General features: G+C 41.0%; 1 protein-coding gene across 1 annotated transcript; it reads right to left on the bottom strand.

Moving 5' to 3' along the window:
* Positions 1-14,198: 14,198 nt before the first annotated feature.
* Positions 14,199-18,220, bottom strand: LOC112244555 (tumor-associated calcium signal transducer 2). The gene is made up of 7 exons (XM_024412266.2): positions 17,916-18,220; positions 16,925-17,026; positions 16,456-16,714; positions 15,421-15,486; positions 15,154-15,316; positions 14,762-15,001; positions 14,199-14,567 (listed from the first exon to the last, which is right to left on the bottom strand). Exons 1-7 carry the CDS (start codon positions 17,971-17,973, stop codon positions 14,544-14,546), a joined length of 912 nt encoding a protein of 303 aa, XP_024268034.1. The 5' UTR covers positions 17,974-18,220; the 3' UTR covers positions 14,199-14,543.
* Between the last annotated feature and the right edge of the window lie 2,752 nt (positions 18,221-20,972).

The raw sequence follows: 20,972 nt of genomic DNA, 5'->3' as shown, positions 1-20,972 counted from the left end.
AGTATCGCCCACAGCGATGGGAAGCAAGTGCTCCAGGTACGTGTGTGTGTGTGTGTGCAGACACGTGCACAAATAGGGGTCGACCTGAACACGAGAACCTGCCCCTTTGCCCTCCCACTCGCCAAGTGCCCTTTTGGGTGGTGGTATAATTAAAACATTGTTGTTCTGAACCCAGAACGTGTGGTGTGCCCATATTGGTAAAACATTCTACTACTTCTGCAGTCAGGAAGATAAGATACACATCTCATTCACTTATACCCATATACATGTCTTCTCTACTCTCATATCTTCCCATTCACCATACTTGATCGCAGTGGTGTGGGAGGCTCGGGTGAAGGAGGTGGACAGGCGACATGAGTCGGAGAGCTGAAATCATGTGGGAGGGGCTTACAAGCCACGCCCCACACCATAGTTTTCAAAGTCAAAACTGTAATTAGGTCACTCAGGAACATTCACTGTCTTCTTGGTATCAACTCTAGTTTAAATTAGTGTTTTATGTTATTGTCCCCCAGTCTTTGCCGATGACAAGCATACCCATAACATGATGCTGCCACCACCATGCTTGAAAATATGGAGAGTGGTACTCAGTGATTTGTTGTGTTGGATTTTCCCCAAACGTAAAGCTTTGTATTCAGGACAGAAAGTTAATTTCTTTGCCACATTTTTTGTCGTATTACTTTAGTGCCTTGTTGCAAACAAGATGCATGTTTTGTAATATTTGGATTTTGTATAGGCTTCCTTCTTTTCACTCTGTCGTTTTGGTTATTTGTGGAGTAACTACAATGTTGTTGATCCATCCACAGTTGTATCCTATTACAGCCATTAAACTCTGTAACTGTTTTAAAATCACCATTGGCCTAATCTTTGTTACCCAGAAGTACAATTTTCGCTAAAATTGTCACTTCCAATTTACACGTGAATCTGTCCACGAGAGATTACCATTGGCCTTATGGTGAAAACTCTGAGCGGTTTCCTTTCTCTCCGACAACTCAGTTTTGAAGGACACCTGTATCTTTGTAGTGACTGGGTGTTTTGATACACCATCCAAAATATAATTAATAACTTCACCATGCTCAAAGGGATATTCAGTGTCTATGTTTTTTATCCAACAATCGCTGCCCTTCTTTGCGAGGCATTAGAAAATCTCCCTGGTCTTTGTGGTTGAATTTGTGCTTGAAATTAATTTACTTGACTGATAGACCTTACAGATAATTATATGTGTTAGGTACCGAGTTGGGGTACTATTTAAAAATATATATTATTGCACACAGAGTGAGTCCATGCAACTTTTTGTGATTTGCACATTTTTACTCCTGAGTGCTTTGCCCAGAGTGCTTTGTAAGTGTGCCTGACCAACCCAGAGCTACAGAACGAGTTCTTCTGTCAGCTCATCAAATAGACACGCAAGAGACAGCCCCAACAGCCCAGACCCTTGCTGGTACACATGCACACTCTACACCACAGGGGGGCAGCATGAGTACATGTAAAACTACAAACAGTCCACATCTAAACTGGAACATGCAGAGTATGTATTTGAATTTGCACTAGTGAACTGCAATGGATTTAAACAGCTTGCCCTTATCTAGTGTGGATGTGTAGGGAGATGACCCTATACAACAAAGGCATGGAGACTCCAGGTGAGCACACACTCACATATGCACGCATGCAAATTGTCCCTAGTCTGACTTCCTCGTCTCTCATTTGGTCTCTTTACAGGGAGGGAGAGGGGGGGAGGGGGAGAGAGGGAGAGAGGGAGAGATCAGTAGCAAAAATACCCGAAACACTAAGACCTCCACTGACGAACAGCTCGGGTAAGCTGCTGGAATGTGTTCTATTATACAGACCTGGGTTCAAATACTTTTAGCTGGGTTTGATTGAGGTTTCCTGGCGCAATGGAACCAATAGAATAGTTGTAAAAGTGCAAAGCTCGCTCATCTGGCACTCAGAGGAGGCTAAAGCAAACATTGAAACTATTTGAAAGATTTTAAATAGTTTTTGGACACAGGTCTGGTATTATATCCTTATTTACCCAAGTTTCACACACCATTCTAGGGGGATTTCTATTCTCTCGCGGTCTGACTCTCACATGCGTTCTGTTATTTATTAACCCCCTCACATACTCTGTCAATGATGAATGACCTTCTCCCAACCCCCAGGCAACTGTACCGGTGTCTGTCAACCCGATGGTCATCACTCAGGGGTCAAAGATCATCCGATTGTGTATACATCTACCTGACTGTGGCCAGGAAGTGGCCTCTTTTTGGGGCCAAGCTGTTTGAAGCTGAGTTATGTGCGTGCGTACTGGACAAAGACCAATTAAGTTCTTTAAAAATACTTCCGCAGTTCTTTAAAAATACTTTAGCGTTAAGATTTCAATTCATTGGAACTATGGAGCCTATCCCAAACCATGAAAAACACCATCAGATCATTATTCCTTTTCCACCAAACTTTACAGCGTTCTCCTGGCATCCGTCAAACCCAGATTTGTCCGTCGGACTGCCATGGAAACCCATTTCATGAAGCTCCCCTGACGAACAGTTATTGTGCTCACGTGGCTTCCAGAGGCAGTTTGGAACTCGGTAGTGAGTGTTGCAACTGAGGAGAGACGATTTTTACGTGCTACGTGCTTCAGCACTCAGCGGTCCCATTCTGTGAGCTCGTGTAGCCTACCACTTTGCGGCTGAGCCATTGTTGCTCCTAGATGTTCCCAGTTCACAATAAAAGCACTTACAGTTGACCTGTGGCAGCTCTAGCGGGACATAAATTTGATGAACTGACTTGTTAGTTTTTTTCCCCTCATCAATCTACACAAAATACCCCATAATGACAAAGCAAAAACTGTTTTTAACTTTTGCTAATTTCTTAAAAATGTAAATGTACATTGTTGAAGCCCCTTTGGCAGCGATTACAGTCTTGAGTCTCACTGGGTATAACGCTAAAAGCTTAGCACACCTGTATTTGGGGGGTTTCTCTCATTCTTCTCTGCAAATCCTCTCAATCTCTGTCAGGTTGGATGGGGAGTGTTGCTACACAACTATTTTCAAGTCTCTCCAGAGATGTTTAATCAGGTTCAAGTCCAGGCTCTGGTTCAAGTCCGGGCCATTTAAGGACATTCAGAGACTTGTCCCGAAGCCACTCCTGCATTGTCTTGTCTGTGTGCTTAGGATCGTTGTCCTGTTGGAAGGAGAACATTCATCCTAGTCTGAGGTCCTGAGCACTCTGGAGCAGGTTTTCATCAAGGATCTCTCTTTACTTTTCTCTGTTCACCTTTGCCCCGATCCTGACTAGTCTCCAGGTCCCTGCGCTGAAAAACATTGCCACAGCATGAGGCTGTCACCACCATGCTTCACCGTAGGGATGGTGCCAGGGTTCCTCCAGACGTGACGCTTAGCATTCAGGCCAAGCAGGCTGTCATGTGCATTTTACTGAGAAGTGGCAGACAGTTTTAAGGACTCTTCCCCCTCAGATCTGTGCCTCGACACAATCCTGTCTCAGAGCTTTACAGATAATTCCTTTGACCTCATGGCTTGGTTTTTGCTCTGCCTACTCTTTCAAGGGTTTTTCTTTATTTTCACTATTTTCTACATTGTAGAATAATAGTGAAGACATCGAAACCTGGAAATAACACAAAAAAGTGCTAAACAAATCAAAATATATTTTAGAATTTTTAGATTCTTCAATAGCCACCCTTTCCCTTGATGACAGCTTTGCACACTCTTGGCGTTTTCTCAACCAGCTTCATGAGTAGTCACCTGGAATGCATTTCAATTAACAGGTGTGCCTTGTTAACAGTTCATTTGTGGAATTTCTTTGCTTCTTAATTTTTTTGAGCCAATCAGTTGTGTTGTGACAAGGTAGGGTTGGTATACAGAAGATAGCCCTATTTTGTAAAAGACCAAGTGCATATTATGTCAAGAACAGCTGAAATAAGCAAAGAGAAACTACAGTCCATCATTACTTTAAGACATGAGGGTCAGTCAATCAGGAAAATGTCAAGTTTTTCCAAGTGCCGTCACAAAACCATCAAGCGCTATGATGAAACTGGCTGTCATGAGGACCGCCACAGGAAAGGAAGACCCAGAGTTACCTCTGCTGCTGAGGATAAGTAAAATAGAATTAACTGCACCTGAGATTGCAGCCCAAATAAATGCTTCACTGAGTTCAAGTAACAGACACATCTCAATGTCAACTGTTCAGATGAGACTGCGTGAATCAGGCCTTCATGGTCGAATTGCTACAACAACAAAAAAACACTTCTAAAGGACGCCAATAAGAGACCCTGGGTCTCGACCCCGCCCTGTGTAACTGGGTACTGGACTTCCTGACGGGCCGCCCCCAGGTGGTGAGGGTAGGTAACAACATCTCCACCCCGCTGATCCTCAACACTGGGGCCCACACAAGGGTGCGTTCTGAGCCCTCTCCTGTACTCCCTGTTCACCCACGACTGCGTGGCCATGCACGCCTCTAACTCAATCATCAAGTTTGCAGACGACACTACAGTGGTAGGCTTGATTACCAACAACAACGAGACGGCCTACAGGGAGGAGGTGAGGGCCCTCGGGGTGTGGTGTCAGGAAAATAACCTCACACTCAACGTCAACAAAACAAAGGAGATGATCGTGGACTTCAGGAAACAGCAGAGGGAGCACCCCCCTATCCACATCGAAGGGACAGTAGTGGAGAGGGTAGTAAGTTTTAAGTTCCTCGACGTACACATCATGGAAAACTGAATTGGTCCTCTCACACAGACAGTGTGGTGAAAAAGGCACAACAGCGCCTCTTCAACCTCAGGAGGATGAAGAAATTTGGCTTGTCACCTAAAACCCTGACAAACTTTTACAGATGCACAATCGAGAGCATCCTGTCGGGCTGTATCACTGTCTGGTACGGCAACTGCTCCGCCCACAACCGTAAGGCTCTTCAGAGGGTAGTGAGGTCTGCACAACGCATAACCGGGGGCAAACTACCTGCCCTCCAGGACACCTACACCTACACCACCACTAACATTGAGTGGCTGCTGCCAACATACTGACTCAAATCCAGCCACTGTAATAATGGAAAAATGTATGTAAAAAAATGTTTCAAGCCTCCCTGGTGGCACTGTGCCACCAGAGACTCTGGGTTCGCGCCCAGGCTCTGTCGTAACCTGCCGCGACCGGGAGGTCCGTGGGGCGACACACAATTGGCCTAGCGTCGTCAGGGTTAGGGAGGGGTTGGCCGGTAGGGATATCCTTGTCTCATCGCGCACCAGTGACCCCTGTGGAGGACCGGGCGCAGTGCGCACTAACCAAGGTTGCCAGGTGCACGGTGTTTCCTCCGACACATTGGTGGGGCTGGTTTCCGGGTTGGATGTGCGCTGTGTTAAGAAGCAGTACGGTTTGGTTGGGTTGTGTTTCGGAGGACGCATGACTTTCAACCTTCGTCTCTCCCGAGCCCGTACGGGAGTTGTAGCGATGAGACAAGATAGTAGCTACTAACAATTGGATACCATGAAAAAGGGGGTAAAAATTTTAATTAAATAAATGTTTCACTAGCCACTTTAAACAATGCCACTTTTATATGTTTACATACACTACATTACTCATCTCATACTGTACTCTATACCATCTACTGCACCTTGCCTATGCCGTTCTGTACCATCACTCATTCATATATTTTTATGTACATATTCTTCATCCCTTTACACTTGTGTGTATAAGATAGTTGTGAAATTGTTAGGTTAGATTACTCGTTGGTTATTACTGCATTGTCGGAACTAGAAGCACAAGCATTTCGCTACACTCGCATTAACATCTGCTAACCATGTGTATGTGACAAATAACATTTGATTTGATTTAAGAAGAAGAGACTTGCTTGGGCCAAGAAACACGAGCAATGGACATTAAACCGGTGGAAATCTGTCCTTTGGTTTGATGAGTCTAAATTTGAGATTTTTGGTTCCAACCGCCATGTGAGTAGGTGAATGGATGATCTCCACGTGTGGTTCCCACCATGAAGCATGGAGGAGGAGCCATGATGGTGTGGGTGTGCTTTGCTGATGACACTCTCTGTGATTTATTTAGAATTCAAGGCACAGTTAACCTGCATGGCTACCACAGCATTCTGCAGCGATAAGCCATCCCATCTGGTTTGCGCTTAGTCGCACTATCATTTGTTTTTCAACATGACAATGACCCAAAACACACCTCCAGGCTGTGTAAGGGCTATTTGACTAAAAAGGAGAATGATGGAGTGCTGCATCAGATGACCTGGCCTCCACGATCACCTGACCTCAACCCAATTGAGATGGTTTGGGATGAGTTGGACCGCAGAGTGAAGGAAACTCAGCCAACATTGCTCAGCACATGTGAGAACTCCTTCAAGACTGTTGGAAAAGCATTCATCATGAAGCTGGTTGAGAGATTGCATATGTGTTATTTCATAGTTTTGATATCTTCACTATTATTCTACAATGTAGAAAATAGTAAAAACAAGAAAAACCCTTGAATGAGTAGCCGTGTCCAAACTTTTGATTGGTACTGTAGACAGGTGTGTGCCTTTCCAAATCATGTCCAATCAATTTAAATTACCACAGATGGACTGCAATCAAGTTGTAGACACATATCAAGGATGATCAATGGAAACAGGATGCAGCTGAGTTCAATTTTGAGTTTCATAGCAAAGGGTCTGAATACTTATGTAAAGAAGGTATTTCATTTATTTATTTTGCAAACATTTCTAAAAAAACTATTTTCACTGTGACATTATGGGGTATTGTGTGTAGTTTGCTGAGGAAAATTTTTTATTTAATAAATTTTAGAATAAGGGTGCAACGTAACAAAGTGTGCAAAAAGTCTAGGGGTCTGAATTCTTTCCAAAGGCACTGTATCGTGTACTTCCGGTACACACTAGTAACGGATGTGATTTACTTCATCTTAAGAGTTAGCCTTCATGAAGCGATGATTGTTATCGTTTAATGTCATAGAGCAGGGCAGCAGGTTAGTGGTTAGAGCGTTGGGCCAGTAACCGAAAGGTTGCTAGATCAAATCCATGTGCTGATAAGGCAGTTAACCCACTATTCCTAGGCCCTCATTGTAAATAATAATTTGTTCTAAACTTACTTGCCTTGTTAAATAAAGGTTAAATGAGGAAAAAAAAATAGATATATAGATAAAAAGTAGTATGTATTATTTGCATTGAATGACATAGAGATGTTCACCTGTTGATATTTCTCTGTGCTCTCCCCTTATTTGTCTCTCTGTCCACGTGATTGTTCAGTCCACCATGCCTGTGGCAGGCAGTGCATGAGGATGGCATCAGCTCATTTATATCTCTGTCTTTACCAGTGAAGACTATATTCGTCTTTGGGTTTATGCATGGTTTCCTGCTTGTCTTTCGTCTCACTACGCCTGTCATTCTCCATGTTACATTCTACTGCAGACAGGACTTTATGCTAATAGTAAGCCAGAGCATCTGCAGTAATGCTACCAAAGACAAGCCCACAGAGAAACACCTGTTCACCATGGTCACCTCCAGAGTAAGTGTGTGTGAGGCACACAGACATAGACACACACACACACTCTCTCTCTCTCTCTCTCTCTCTCTCTCTCTCTCTCTCTCTCTCTCTCTCATGCGCTTTCACTCTCCTACTCTCTCTCTCTCTCACCACAGCTTCCAGAGTCAGAGGCTCAAATTAGCTGTGCATGTTGATTTGCACTCATGTGAGGAGGTCCCGTTTTGTTTTGCAGATCAGGGAGTTGACCCTTCTCATCTCCAGCTACATCAACAGTGCCCATCAACAAACAGAAAGCCACTCCCCACCACCTCTCTGCCCTCATCTTACTGGTGGCTCAGCCTGTCAATCTCAAGAGCAAAACCCTAAGGAGCAAGTCAACACCAGCGGTGGGCAGACCTAGCAAGGCACCTACTTTCCTGTGATCACCTCCAAGGATAGTGTGTGATAAACACACACTCACTCACCCTCTCTCTTGTGAGGTCTCGCTCTCCTCCTACTCTCTCTCCCTCCTGTGATTGTCCCCTACAGGCTGTAAGTACAACCACATATATCAGGCCAGGGGATCAGCAGCGTACGTGGAATTAGTGTTGTGTTCAGTAGGTACAAAATGGATTGAAACAGGGAGGCACAATCGTAACCTGTCCAATGAAAAACAATAATTTTATTTTTACATTGTGGCTTAATGAACCACCACCCAGTCTCTTCTCTGTTCTCATGACAGTGGATTGAGGAACTCCAGTGCAGAGACTTATGACATGGTACATGGTACAATGGTCAATAGTGAGTAATGTCTCATCACAGGACACTTTCATTCATTCAGCTGTTGATTCTTCTCTTCGCGCACCAATGTCTGTATTATTTATTGACAGACAGCCTTAAACTCCAAAGCCTTCTATGGTTTAAGCTCTTCAGTGTCTTCTATTGTTTGTTTTATATTCTTTGTAACTCTGTAGTCAAAGTTTACTTCCTGCCTTTTAACTTCTGTACCTCTGGATACTTTTCTTCTTGAATTACTGTGACTTATAATGCCAATTTCCAACAGAGGAGCTTTAGGTGTTATTTCTGGATGTGAAATAACTAAAGGAAACCAAAATGATCAGTGTGTGTATGATATAGCCTTAAAGGGCCAATCCGGAGCTTCAACAATAACAAAGTGGATACCCTGTTGAACCATGTTGTGAAGCTAAACAGTGTTTGTTTACATTGACTTTATTTACAAACATTTGAGTAAAACAACATTATATCTGGGTTCTGATGGGGTATGATAGTTGAAGTTCATTTATAAGTAATTTTCTTCAATAATCAATGGCTATATATACATATAAAGATATATATATATATATATATATATATATATATATATGCTACCGTGCAAAAGTTTGGGGTCACTTACAAAGACAGTGTAGACATTGTTAATGTTGTAAATGACTATTGTAGCTGGAAACGACAGATTTTTTATGGAATATCTACATAGGCGTTCAGAGGCCCATTATCAGCAACCATCACTCCTTTGTTCCAATGGCACGTTGAGTTAGCTAATTGAAGTTTATCATTTTTAAAGGCTAATTTATCATTAGAAAACCCTTTTGCAATTACGTTCGCACAGCTGAAAACTGTTGTTCTGATTGAAGAAGCAATACAACTGGTCTTCTTTAGACGAGTTGAGTATCTGGAACTTCAGCATTTGTGGGTTTCGAATACAGGCTCAAAATGGCCAGAAACAAATAACTTTCCTCTAAAACTAGACGGTCTATTCTAGTTCTGAGAAATGATGGCTATTCCATGTGAGAAATTGGCAAGAAACTGAAGATCTTGTACAACGCTGTGTACTACTCCCTTCACAGAAAAGTGCAGACTGGCTCTAACCAGAATAGAAAGAGGAGTGGGAGGCCCCGGTGCACAACTGAGCAAGAGGACAAAGTACATTAGAGTGTCTAGTTTGAGAAACAGACACCTCACAAGTCAACTGGCAGCTTCATTAAATAGTACCCGCAAAACACCAGTCTCAACGTCAACAGTGAAGAGGCGACTCCAGGATGCTGGCCTTCTAGGCAGAGTTGTATGGAAAAAGCCATATCTCAGACTGGCCAATAAAAAGAAAAGATTAAGATGGGCAAAAGAACACCGACACTGGACAGAGATGTTTTTTTCTTTGCAGCTCTGCCTAGAAGGCAAAAACAAGGACTTTTCTAGGTGACCCAAACTTTTGAACAGTAGTGTGTGTGTGTGTGTGTGTGTGTGTGTGTGTGTGTGTGTGTGTGTGTGTGTGTGTGTGTGTGTGTGTATATATATATATATATATATATATATATATATATATATATATATATATATATATATATATACACACACACACACACGAACACAGTTGAATTCAGAAGTTTACATACACCTTAGCCAAATACATTTCTACTCAGTTTTTCACAATTCCTGACATTTAATCAGAGTAAAAAATTCACCGTCTTAGGTCAGTTAGGATCACCGCTTTATTTTAAGAATATGAAATGTCAGAATAATAGTAGAGTGATTTTTCAGCTTTTATTTCTTTCATCACATTCCCAGGCGGTCAGAAGTTTACATACACTCAATTAGTATTTGGTAGCATTGCCTTTAATTTGTTTAACTTGGGTCAAATGTTTCAGGTAGCCTTCCACAAGCTTCCCACAATAAGTCGGGTGAATTTTGGCCCATTCCTCCTGACAGAGCTGGTGTAACTGACTCAGGTCTATAGGCCTCCTTGCTTGCACATGCTTTTTCAGTTCTGCCCACAAATTCTCTATAGGTTTGAGGTCAGGCCTTTCTGATGGCATCTCCAATACCTTGACTTTGTTGTCCACAACTTTGGAAGTATGCTTGGGGTTATTGTTCATTTGCGACCAAGCTTTAACTTCCTAACTGGAATACCCTTGAGTGTCTTGAGATGTTACTTCAATATATCCACATAATTTTCCTCCCTCATGATGCCATCTATTTTGTGAAGTGCACCAGTCCCTCCTGCAGTAAAGCACCCCCACAACATGATGCTGCCACCCCCGTGCTTCACAGTTGGGATGGTGTTCTTCGGCTTGCAAGCGTCCCCCTTTTACCTCCAAACAACGAAGGTCATTATGGCCAAACAGTTCTATTTTTGTTTCATCAGACCAGATGACATTTCTCATAAAAGTACAATCTTTGTCCCCATGTGCAGTTGCAAACCATAGTCTGTCTTTTTTATGGCAGTTTTGGAGCAGTGGCTTCTTCCTTCCTGGCCAGCCTTTCAAGTTATGTCGATATACAGTAGGACTCGTTTTACTGTGGATTTAGATACTTTTGTACCTGTTTCCTCCAGCATCTTCACAAGGTCCTTTGCTGTTGTTCTGGGATTGATTTGCACTTTTTGCACCAAAGTACGTTAATCTCTAGGAGACAGAACGCGTTTCCTTCCTGAGCGGTATGATGGCTGCGTGGTCCCATGGTGTTTATACTTGCGTGCTATTGTTGGTACAGATGAATGTGGTACCTTCAGGCATTTGGAAATTGCTCTCAATGATGAACCAGACTTGTGGAGTTCTACAAAAAAATGCTGAGGTCTTGGCTGATTTCTTTTGATTTTCCCATGATTTCAAGCAAAAAGGCAGTGAGTTTGAAGGTAGGCCTTGATATACATCCACAGGTACACCTCCAATTGACTCAAATGGTGTCAATTAGCCTATCAGAAGCTTCTAAAGCCATGACATCATTTTCTGGAATTTTCCAAGCTGTTTAAAGGCACAGTCTGTAAACAATTGTTGGGAAAATGACTTGTGTCATGCGCAAAGTAGATTTGCCAAAACTATAGTTTGTTAACAAGAAATGTGTGGAAGAACGAGTTTTAATGACTCCAACCTAAGTGTATGTAAACTTCCGACTTCAACTTTATATTCATATTTATCCTTCATTTAACAATCTAAAAATGTATGCATTCCTTATTGGTTCTTTAAAAACAAGTGTTATGTAGGATATGATTATTTAGTGGATATGTGATAACATATGTTGTTTTAGCTAGTTTGGCTGCTGTTTTAGCAAACTGGCCTTACAGTTGGATAGATGAAGAGGCTTACTTTATGGTAGTTAGTTGTATGTACAGTACATAGATTAAGGAAAGGTTAGTGGTGTAAGTGGCTAATTTGTGGAGTCATCGGAAAGTATGCAGTGGAAGTGAGTGATGCACAGTACTGTGGAAGTGGTACAGTACAGCATTGAGAAAGGCTATGCTTTATGAACAGAGTAGTTGGTATGTTACGATATGGTCCCGCCCTCTGGGTTACTGAGTGAGGTGTAAGTGTGGTGAAACTGAAATGGTCCGAAACTCAACCTACTAGATTACTGGTAGGTGACCAATGACCACCATGTTGTTTTCACTTATTCTTTCAGATTAGCCAAGATTAAGAAATAGGAACATAGAACCTGTTTTCCGTCTTAAAGACATTCTCCAGTGATTTAAAAAAAAAACTTTTTAAAACGATATGCCACATATATATACAGTAAAGTACACAAACTAAAAAGTAAAAATAAAAATGATTTGAGTGAAATAGTGTTACGCAAATCAGGTGTTAAATGAGTTGAAAGGAGACTGGAGTGCCACAAAGAGGCTGTTGGTGGTGTTTGAGAGAATGGATTGATGGAATAATATTGCACAGTGATTGAAAAGCATGTTTGCTGTTTCACAAGAGTTGTGGGCCTGTGAGGGCAAAGAGACATCTAAGAAAGTAAAACATAGGTGTTACAGTGGAAGTAGGAAGAGTTTGGCAAGGTGTGACAGTTGACATGTTCCCTCAGAGGACAGGAATTTAAACCAAAGCATGATCCATTTATTCAATTTTGAATAACTGGAAAGCATATTTCTAGATCAGTATGATCATTTATTAGAACCTGAATCCATTTTGAACTGCTTGTTTCCTATGTGAGTTCTTGATGTATGTCATTCCCAAAAGCAAGCTTATAATGCACCATCGAGAGCATTCTGACCAGTTACATCTCCACTTGGTATGGAAACTGCTGGGGTCAAGCTTCCTACCATCCAGGACCTATACACAAGGCGGTGTCAGGAAGGCCCAAACAATTGTCATAGACTCCAGTCACCCAAGTCATAGACTGTTCTCTCTGCTACCGCACGGCAATCGGTACCGGAGCTCCAAGTCTAGGACCAAAAGGCACTTTAACTTCCCTTGATAGGCTGTTCTGTGGTTGATGCTGTGGAGCTTAATAGGGCCTGCCGGGAACTGGCACACCCTCATTCCAGGTACGGAGGAGTATGGGGAAAGGGGACATACAACACCCAAACCTGTCTAAACTAGTTAGAGGCACTTTGTGTTGCTTATGAGAGTGGGGAAACAATGAGATAAAAGGAAGAAGAGTTTGAAAGGGGAACATGGGCAAAGCAATTGGTATTGACTATTGAAAATGCCTATTATTTATTCCTTGATAAAGCTATTTTTGTATGTGTATTTTGGCTCTTATTTAATGAAAAAAGAGAAACTCCAGTAAGAAAGTTCTTTGTCATTAATGTATGACTTTACAGTAAGGTGTCAGATTCATTGGTCCAATAATGTAAACACTGACAGACTTATCCCAAAATGCTACCTACTTGTAAAAACGACCAGAACCAAACGATGTGAGCAAGCTGGGACAGGTTATCCATGGATAGCTTCTGGTGTTGTGGTAATGACCACCTGTCTGGTACCTTTAAAAAGGTGAATCTCAACCTGACAATATGGCTAATAATCTCTCTATAACTGCTGATATATAAACTATTAACCAGTCTCGCTACAGAATTCCACTGATGTGCTATGACCTTGTATTTTGACTTAACTTTAACACTAGAAGGCCTTATATACAGGTTACCACCTCTTAATAACAGCTCTATGTAGACTTGAGTATGAGGACCTCAACTTGACAAACAGGTTTGACGTAATGCCAAATGGTTTCAGAGCAGAGGTTGAGTCATAGTATCTACACGCAGGCCCTTCTCAGTCGACTGACATGAACATGCATTCTCAAAATGTAATTTTAGTTCACATGCTCAGTGAGATTTCATTCAAGGTCATAACTCATCTGTAATTAATCTACCTGAAGTACTTTAGAAACCCTCCTAAACATAATGATCCCATGAACACTCTGTAGCGTCGCAGATACTGAACATGTGACCAGAGGTGAACACACCCTGGTCTTTTCACCAGCATATCCAAATGGAGTACATTGGTTGAGTGTTAAAACCGGTTCAGAAGCACACATTGTGGTTCCTGTTTCCACCCTACCCGAGCTCATCTGGGATCAAGTCAAGAGTTGTGTAACTAGGCATGTCATGGGAAGTAACTTGTTTACCTGCACTGTTGAAGCTAAGAACACAAGCATTTAGCTACATCTGCTAAATGTTTGTGACCAAATAAAGAGTTACAATACATGGATACATATCACTCAAGACCAATACTAGCCATAAACTTGTTTAGGGGTGACCATGTTAACAGTTTAGATATGTTTTATAGACTTGGTTTGAGTATATTCCTCATTAGTTGGCATGACTTTGTTCCCCTCCCCCATTAGTTTGACTCTGCACAGTAATTTTCCAGCGAGCCACCTTAAGGTATACCTGGCTCTAATGCTGAACATTAAACTCAGTCTAAGAACCAGTGTCATTCTAGAGGCAAATAAATTGATCGTAACAAAATTGTAAGGCAAAGCAAAGGATATTTTAAAACACTTTATTAATAGACAATGCATATGAAACTGTACAGTCTGTAGCATTCAGATTTCATTTAATAAAAACAATGCATTTAAATCAACCTGGACATGTATCCTGTGTTTCTGAAGCACTGTAGCTTTGCCATTTTACAGACATGAGGATTTAAATGACAAGTTTATATACAAACATGCTTGTAGTAACAGTGCCAAATAAAAAGACCAGTCCTTTACAAACGGCATCCCTCAAGTAACAATATTAAAAACAGCACAATTGCAAACAATGTTTTGTTTAAAGGGCTATATACAAGCTGTTAATATTCCAGCGTAGAACCGACTGGTAAAGGGTTGTCTACAGGGCCTCCATCTCTCTGGGCTGAAAGGGAAAGCAACCAAACAAAACATTTGGCATCACGGGGGCAACTGGTTTTTCAATGTGCCAGTATGGTTTTAAATTAGGAGAATGTCCTTACTATATTACATAAAACCATGACCACAACAGGAACAGCTTATAGACGGTGTTTCAAATGCTTCTTTAACCTCGTTAGAGGAACATGTTGGACCACTCACCTCTGCCTTGCTGTACTTCTGCTCTCGCTTCCTCGCAAAGAAAAGGACCAGCAGTCCAGCGACCACAGCCAGGATGACCACCACAATGACTGCGATAATGCCCCCGGTCAGCCTCTTCATGGTGAAGGTGGGGGCCTCCTCGTCCACATAGTACACCAAGATGTTCTCCATCTCCAGCTTCTGACCGTCCACACTGGGTGCAAACTTTTCTTGGTTCGCGAACAGGGGCAGCACCTTGACCTGGTAATAACATGGAATTCACAAGTTCAATAATCTGGGTTTTGATTTTAATATGTTTTATTTAACTGAGATCAGAAGCCATATGCCAAGGGAGATCATGATATGCATCACTGAAGTGAAACAGCAAAGGGAGGGGAGGGGTCATGACTTACATCTTTCTCCATGTAGTAGGCCATACGCGATAGGTCGGCTTTGCGGTCTCCCTTCACCTTCTGGACATCGACGATGATCATGCGAGCATCAGGGTCATACTTCACCTCCTTCACAAGGGCCTTGTCAAAGCTGTAACGGGTCTCCATGGCATTTGCAATGGCACTGCAGGAGGACAAAGTTCAGTGAGTAGTTTCATGCACGTGTTAATATTATAGCACGTGTGAAATGTAAAGTTGACACTATTACCATGAAATGGACAAACTTACGCTTGCAACTTAGAAGTGTCCACGGCTTTGCTCGCTTCCTTGTGCTTGAGCTCCAGGCGAACCCAACTGGAGGAGAGAGGGACGGGTTAGATTAATACCCAGTACAATTGCCTAGTCAACAGAATTTAGATTCAGCCTCACTTAACTTTTCTTAATCATCCTGAATTTGTTTCACTAGCATATTACGTGTTCTCAGTCTGTACACCAATTAAAGCCGAAGCCACATCCTGCTTGAATGGCAACCCATGATTCTTAATCTAAATATTAAAGGTCTACCGATTAAAATCGGATTAGCCGATTAAGTTTATAAGAATCGGAAATCGGTATTTTAAAAAAACACCTTTATTTAACTAGGCAAGTCAGTTAAGAACACATTCTTTTTATCAATGACGGCCTAGGAACGGTGGGTTAACTGCCTCGTTCAGGGGCAGAAAGACAGATTCACCTTGTCAGCTCGGGGGATCCAATCTTGCAGCCTTACAGTTAACTACCCAACGCTATAACCACCTGCCTCTCATTGCACTCCACAAACAGACTGCCTGTTACGCGAATGCAGTAAGCCAAGGTAAGTTGCTAGCTAGCATTAAATTTCTTATAAAAATACAAATGGTATAGAGGGAAATAGTCCTATAATAACTACAACCTAAAACTTCTTACCTGGGAATATTGAAGACTCATGTTAAAAGGAACCACCAGCTTTCATATGTTCTCATGTTCTGAGCAAGGAACTTTTACTTTCTTCGCAAACACTGTTTTTGCATTATTTAAACCAAATTGAACAAGTCATTATTTATTTGAGGCTAAAATTATTTTATTGATGTATTATATTAAGTTAAAATAAGTGTGCATTCAGTATTGTTGTAATTATCATTACAATTTTTTATTATATATATATATATTTATTTATTTATAAATTTATTTAATTATTTTTAAATCGGCTGATTAGTCGTTATTGGGTTTTTTGGTCCTCCAATAATCGGTATTGAAAAATCATAATCGGTCGACCTCTACTAAATACACATGATATAAACTTACTAGGTCTCCACAAGCTTCTCACACTTGAGGTTCTTGTCTCCCTTGTCGGTTCTGCGCACGCCAGCACTGTTGACACACCAACACTCCTCAGTGTTGTTGCACTGTTTGGCACGGAATGCACCAGTGGCCTCACAGATCGGATCATAGATACCATCATTGTCCACAAAGGCGGTCTCGACTGGCTTTCCTCCAGTACGAGTGGACAGGTTGTTCTTAGCACGGTACATCTCTGCCTTCATCAGGTAGCATTTGGGGATCACTAACAGAGGGATAAGAGACCATAAGAATCATTCATGAGCAAAATAACACTGGATGAGAACGTGTCACCAGTTCCGGAAAAACAGTTTTACCCCACAACCCCCCTTTTTTTTTAAAATGTAGGCTCGTTGTAATATTTATAACAGGTAATATTAAAAGTTTCCCAAGTGAGATTAATGTTGCTTGACATAGTAATGAGAGGGGTACTTGCATGTAGAGCAGTCCAGGTTTTGTGTTATACCAGTGTCAACCATAATGCTACACTGGCAAGGGGTGCCATCGCATGTAGCCCACTTCATACTTTCACATTTGCCTGTGGAAGACAAATTATACATGAGGCTAGTCTGAAATACACAATTGGTTCAGCCTGAAACTAATACTTGCAAAGTCGTGCACATTTCTTTAAGCCAGAATGTTTTTATTTTTTTTACATTTAAAAAAGTAGGAGTTGGTTCTTTGTGCGGTTTGCCCAACATCTGCCAGATATGAGACAAAATATCCACACTAAAGTTGTTTACCCGACTTTTTAGAGACCCGGTAGGTAGCGGTTATGGTTCGGCATCGAGGTAAAGTTCGGAACATTTACACGACTTTGCAAGCATTCGTTTTAGGCTGTATATACACACACACAAATTAAATTGTGTATTACAGCCTGACTAATCAGACGACCATGAGGCCAACCACAGGTGATGTAACAAATAGACATGTTTATTAGAGCGGAAGCAGTTAAAAACAAGTCCCAAAAGGAATTCCCATGGCGGGTGTAGGCCTACAGGTAACGTTAGAGAGCTTGAACTGGGCGTTGGTTACAAAGAACAATACCTCCCGACCCCCAAACTCTTTAACGCACCGAAACTAGTCTCGGAGTATAACTATGTACAATGTATAAAATAAAAGCATACAATTGTGTAACATGCAACGTCATTGTAATATTTTGGCCATAAACAATTAGTGTATCAAACCGAAATTCTTGATTTGGGCTGGCTGTCTAGGGCTAGGCAGCGAAACGCAGAGACCAATACAAAAAAAATAAAAGTTTACTTGTTAGCTATCCATTTTTGGAACCGACTGCCTCCAACTATCAAAATTGGCTAGAGAGTATGGCTACTTTCTTACATTTTTTTAAATGTATGTCTTCTCATAAAAAAAAACATGTTAATAAACATTTCCCTTGTTAAAATGCCTAAATTAAATCAACTTACATTGAGCTGAGGCACCCACTGCGAAAGTCGCAAGAAGAAGTGCAATCCAAATCGTCATGGTAGAAACCTTGAGAACAAATTAAATGTCCTTAGTAAACGTTGTGACCGTCCAGCACAAAGCACCAAGATGGAGTAAACACCTGAGCGACAGAAGGGTCCTTTTCTTTCCACGGGTGTGGCTCGCCCAACCAGTTGAGATTAACTCCAATGAGATCTTGTTCACCAAACAAGCACTGATACAGATTGGTGAGCAATGGTGTGTGTAATTCCTTAACAAGTTCGATATCACCTGTGAAAACACTTAAACCATTGAATTTATAAAATGTAATACTGTATCCGATACTGACAGCTGTTGTTGAAAAATACTTTGATTTCTAAGAACAGTCAGTTTCATGACGTCGGCTAATTTAAATAATGGGGACGATTTGTGGCGTTTTACCTGACTCGCCTTTTTTCCGTCATTACCATAGGAAACAAGCTCTCTCTCTCAATTCAAAGAGGCTTTATTGGCATGGGAAATATTTGTTTTATTATCAGCAATGTATGGTGTTTTTGCAATGTGCAGATAGTTGTAGTACGAATATTGGGGGAAGATAAATCATGGTTTCCAAAACTTGTTCTTTGGGACCCCAATGGGGTGCACATTTTGCCCTAGTATTACACAGCTGATTCAAACAATCAACTAATCATCAAGCTTTCTTCTCTTGAGAGCCAGGTCTGATATGTTGACCTCTCTCAATATCAAGGCTATGCTCACTGAGTCTGTACATAGAATCTCTCTCTTGTGTATGTGTGATGTAAACATATGTTTCCCATGCCAATAAAGCCCTTTGAATTTAATTAAGAGAGTAAGAGCAAGAGAGAAAGGGGGCGAGAAAGATAGAGAACAATATAATTTAGAAAATACAAAAAATGTATATAATCAAACTAAATTCATACCTGACCCCAACTGGATCCGGTCTTTAAAACTATTTATTTTATATCCAAGCTGGACCAGATCTGACCCAAATCATGTCCGAGCTGAGAGAGAATTGGATCCAAATGGGGTTGGGTCTGTATCGCATAAAAGCAGATTTATTGCCTCGCAAGCCAGCGAAATAGTTTTTACTTGTCTGACAGTAAACTTTAACTGTGCATTTTCGGTTGTATCTAAAATAATTTATTTGTACTCTACAGCTTAGCATTTACATGATGACATCCCAGTAGTTAGATGTAGAACATTGAGGTTTTCAGAAATGTTTGCCTTATTTCTGTTGACCAAATATTTTAGTAGGATTTTTTTTATGTGATAGCGTGCCTGACTGCAAGCATGCTGCAAATAGTTAACTTTTGTCTGTAACCTAATATTCTGTAGGCCTATTATTTTACTGAGCAACATTACAATCTATCCCATTTAACTGTTTTGATCAACATTGATTTAGACTAAAGGTAGGCTATAGCCTGTTTGACCAATTCAAAATCAACTTTGAATAGGCTATGGAAGGATTGCGTCTCCCATCTGCATTCCTGTGTCATTTTCAACAATTGGGATTTGTAGGTCAAAGGTTAGTAGGCTATTCCCGCTATGACAAGGCTATAATTGGATGTAGAATATTGCATTTATCAGAGATCTGTTCATTTGTTTCTGTTGACTGAATTGAGATTAGAATACTTTTATTTTGTGAGTTTAGGACGCTAGTGAGTGTTGTGTGTTAGACATATTTTAGTGAGCTTTAACTCAGGTCTAACTCAATATAATAGTCTAATATTTTTTGTTCTAAGTTAAATGTGTAGGCCTACAGAATCAGCCTATACAGCCTGAGATTGTTTTGGGTTTGACAGAAAAGTCATCCACGCCACAGCTGTGTAGGTCTACTGTCGAAGAGAGTTAATAAAATATTAATCAGTAGGTCTGTTTCCATCCAATTGGCAACAGATTTTCATGGGACATTTCTGAAATCTGCATAAAAACAATATGCTAATTTTCCCACCAGAGATGTTTCCATCAAATTGACTTGTTGTAGATAAAAGGCTATGCGTTATGTACAAAAAAAAACACATTTTATTTGTCAAATGGCAGCCAAGTATCAATTATCATGTCACCAGAATAAGACCCTCAGTATTAATTTGGAAAGAAGCAATCAAGCTCATCACCTTGCACTTCCACCACACTGAAGTTCATCATAATTTATTTTATCTGTAGCTTAATAAACTGCATGCTTTCCCGACGAGTCATATTGGGAGGACCACACAACATTGTCATCCTGTGACTCCAAGTTTACGTCAATATGGTTATTATATCAATATTTGGGCATAAAAGCGTTTCCACCGACATTTCTCATATAATTCATTTTACCACAACCTGGTCTCAGAGCATTTACTATTATACTAAATGGAGTGTCTCATATTTACGTACAGAATAATACGAAATGCTCTGAGACCAGGAGGTTTACCAACAAAAATACCCCACCTTGTCTAACATATTTCGTTTAGTCAACATTTGGAAAGTTTACCAAAACATTTTCTGTTTCCATCAGGCATGTCATGATTTTTTTTATCTGACACAGACCTACTAAAAATAAAAAGGTTGGATGGAAACCTGCTTAGTGAAGAGAGAAGTTGTCCTGATATTTCTTACACCACAGGTGTCAAATTCATTCCATGGAGGATCGATTGGCTGTGGGCTTTTGCTCCTCCCTTGTACTTTGATTAATTAAGGTTAAATAAGGACCTCCCCACACCTGGTTGTCTATGGCTTAATTGAAAGTAAAAACCAAAAACCTGCAGACACCAGGCCCTCACCTTTTTTAAGCTATCTGTGACCAAGAAATGCATATCTGCATATCCCAGTCATGTGAAATCCATAGATTAGGGCCTAATGAATTTATTTCAATTGACTGATTTCCTTATATGAACTGAAACTCGGTAAAAGCTTTGTTATTGTTGTGTGTTGCATTTATGTTTTTTCTCAGTGTAATTTTGGATGGGTCAATAGGCTGTTTCACGTATTCACACAGATCCGAGGCCCGTGGCCACTGAGCGGGATCTCCCCCTTCATTCAAGAGTTAACTTAACCAT

Source organism: Oncorhynchus tshawytscha, linkage group LG01 (assembly GCF_018296145.1).
Source record: "Oncorhynchus tshawytscha isolate Ot180627B linkage group LG01, Otsh_v2.0, whole genome shotgun sequence".
NCBI lineage: Eukaryota > Metazoa > Chordata > Actinopteri > Salmoniformes > Salmonidae > Oncorhynchus > Oncorhynchus tshawytscha.
This window is presented reverse-complemented; position numbering and strand designations above follow the sequence as displayed.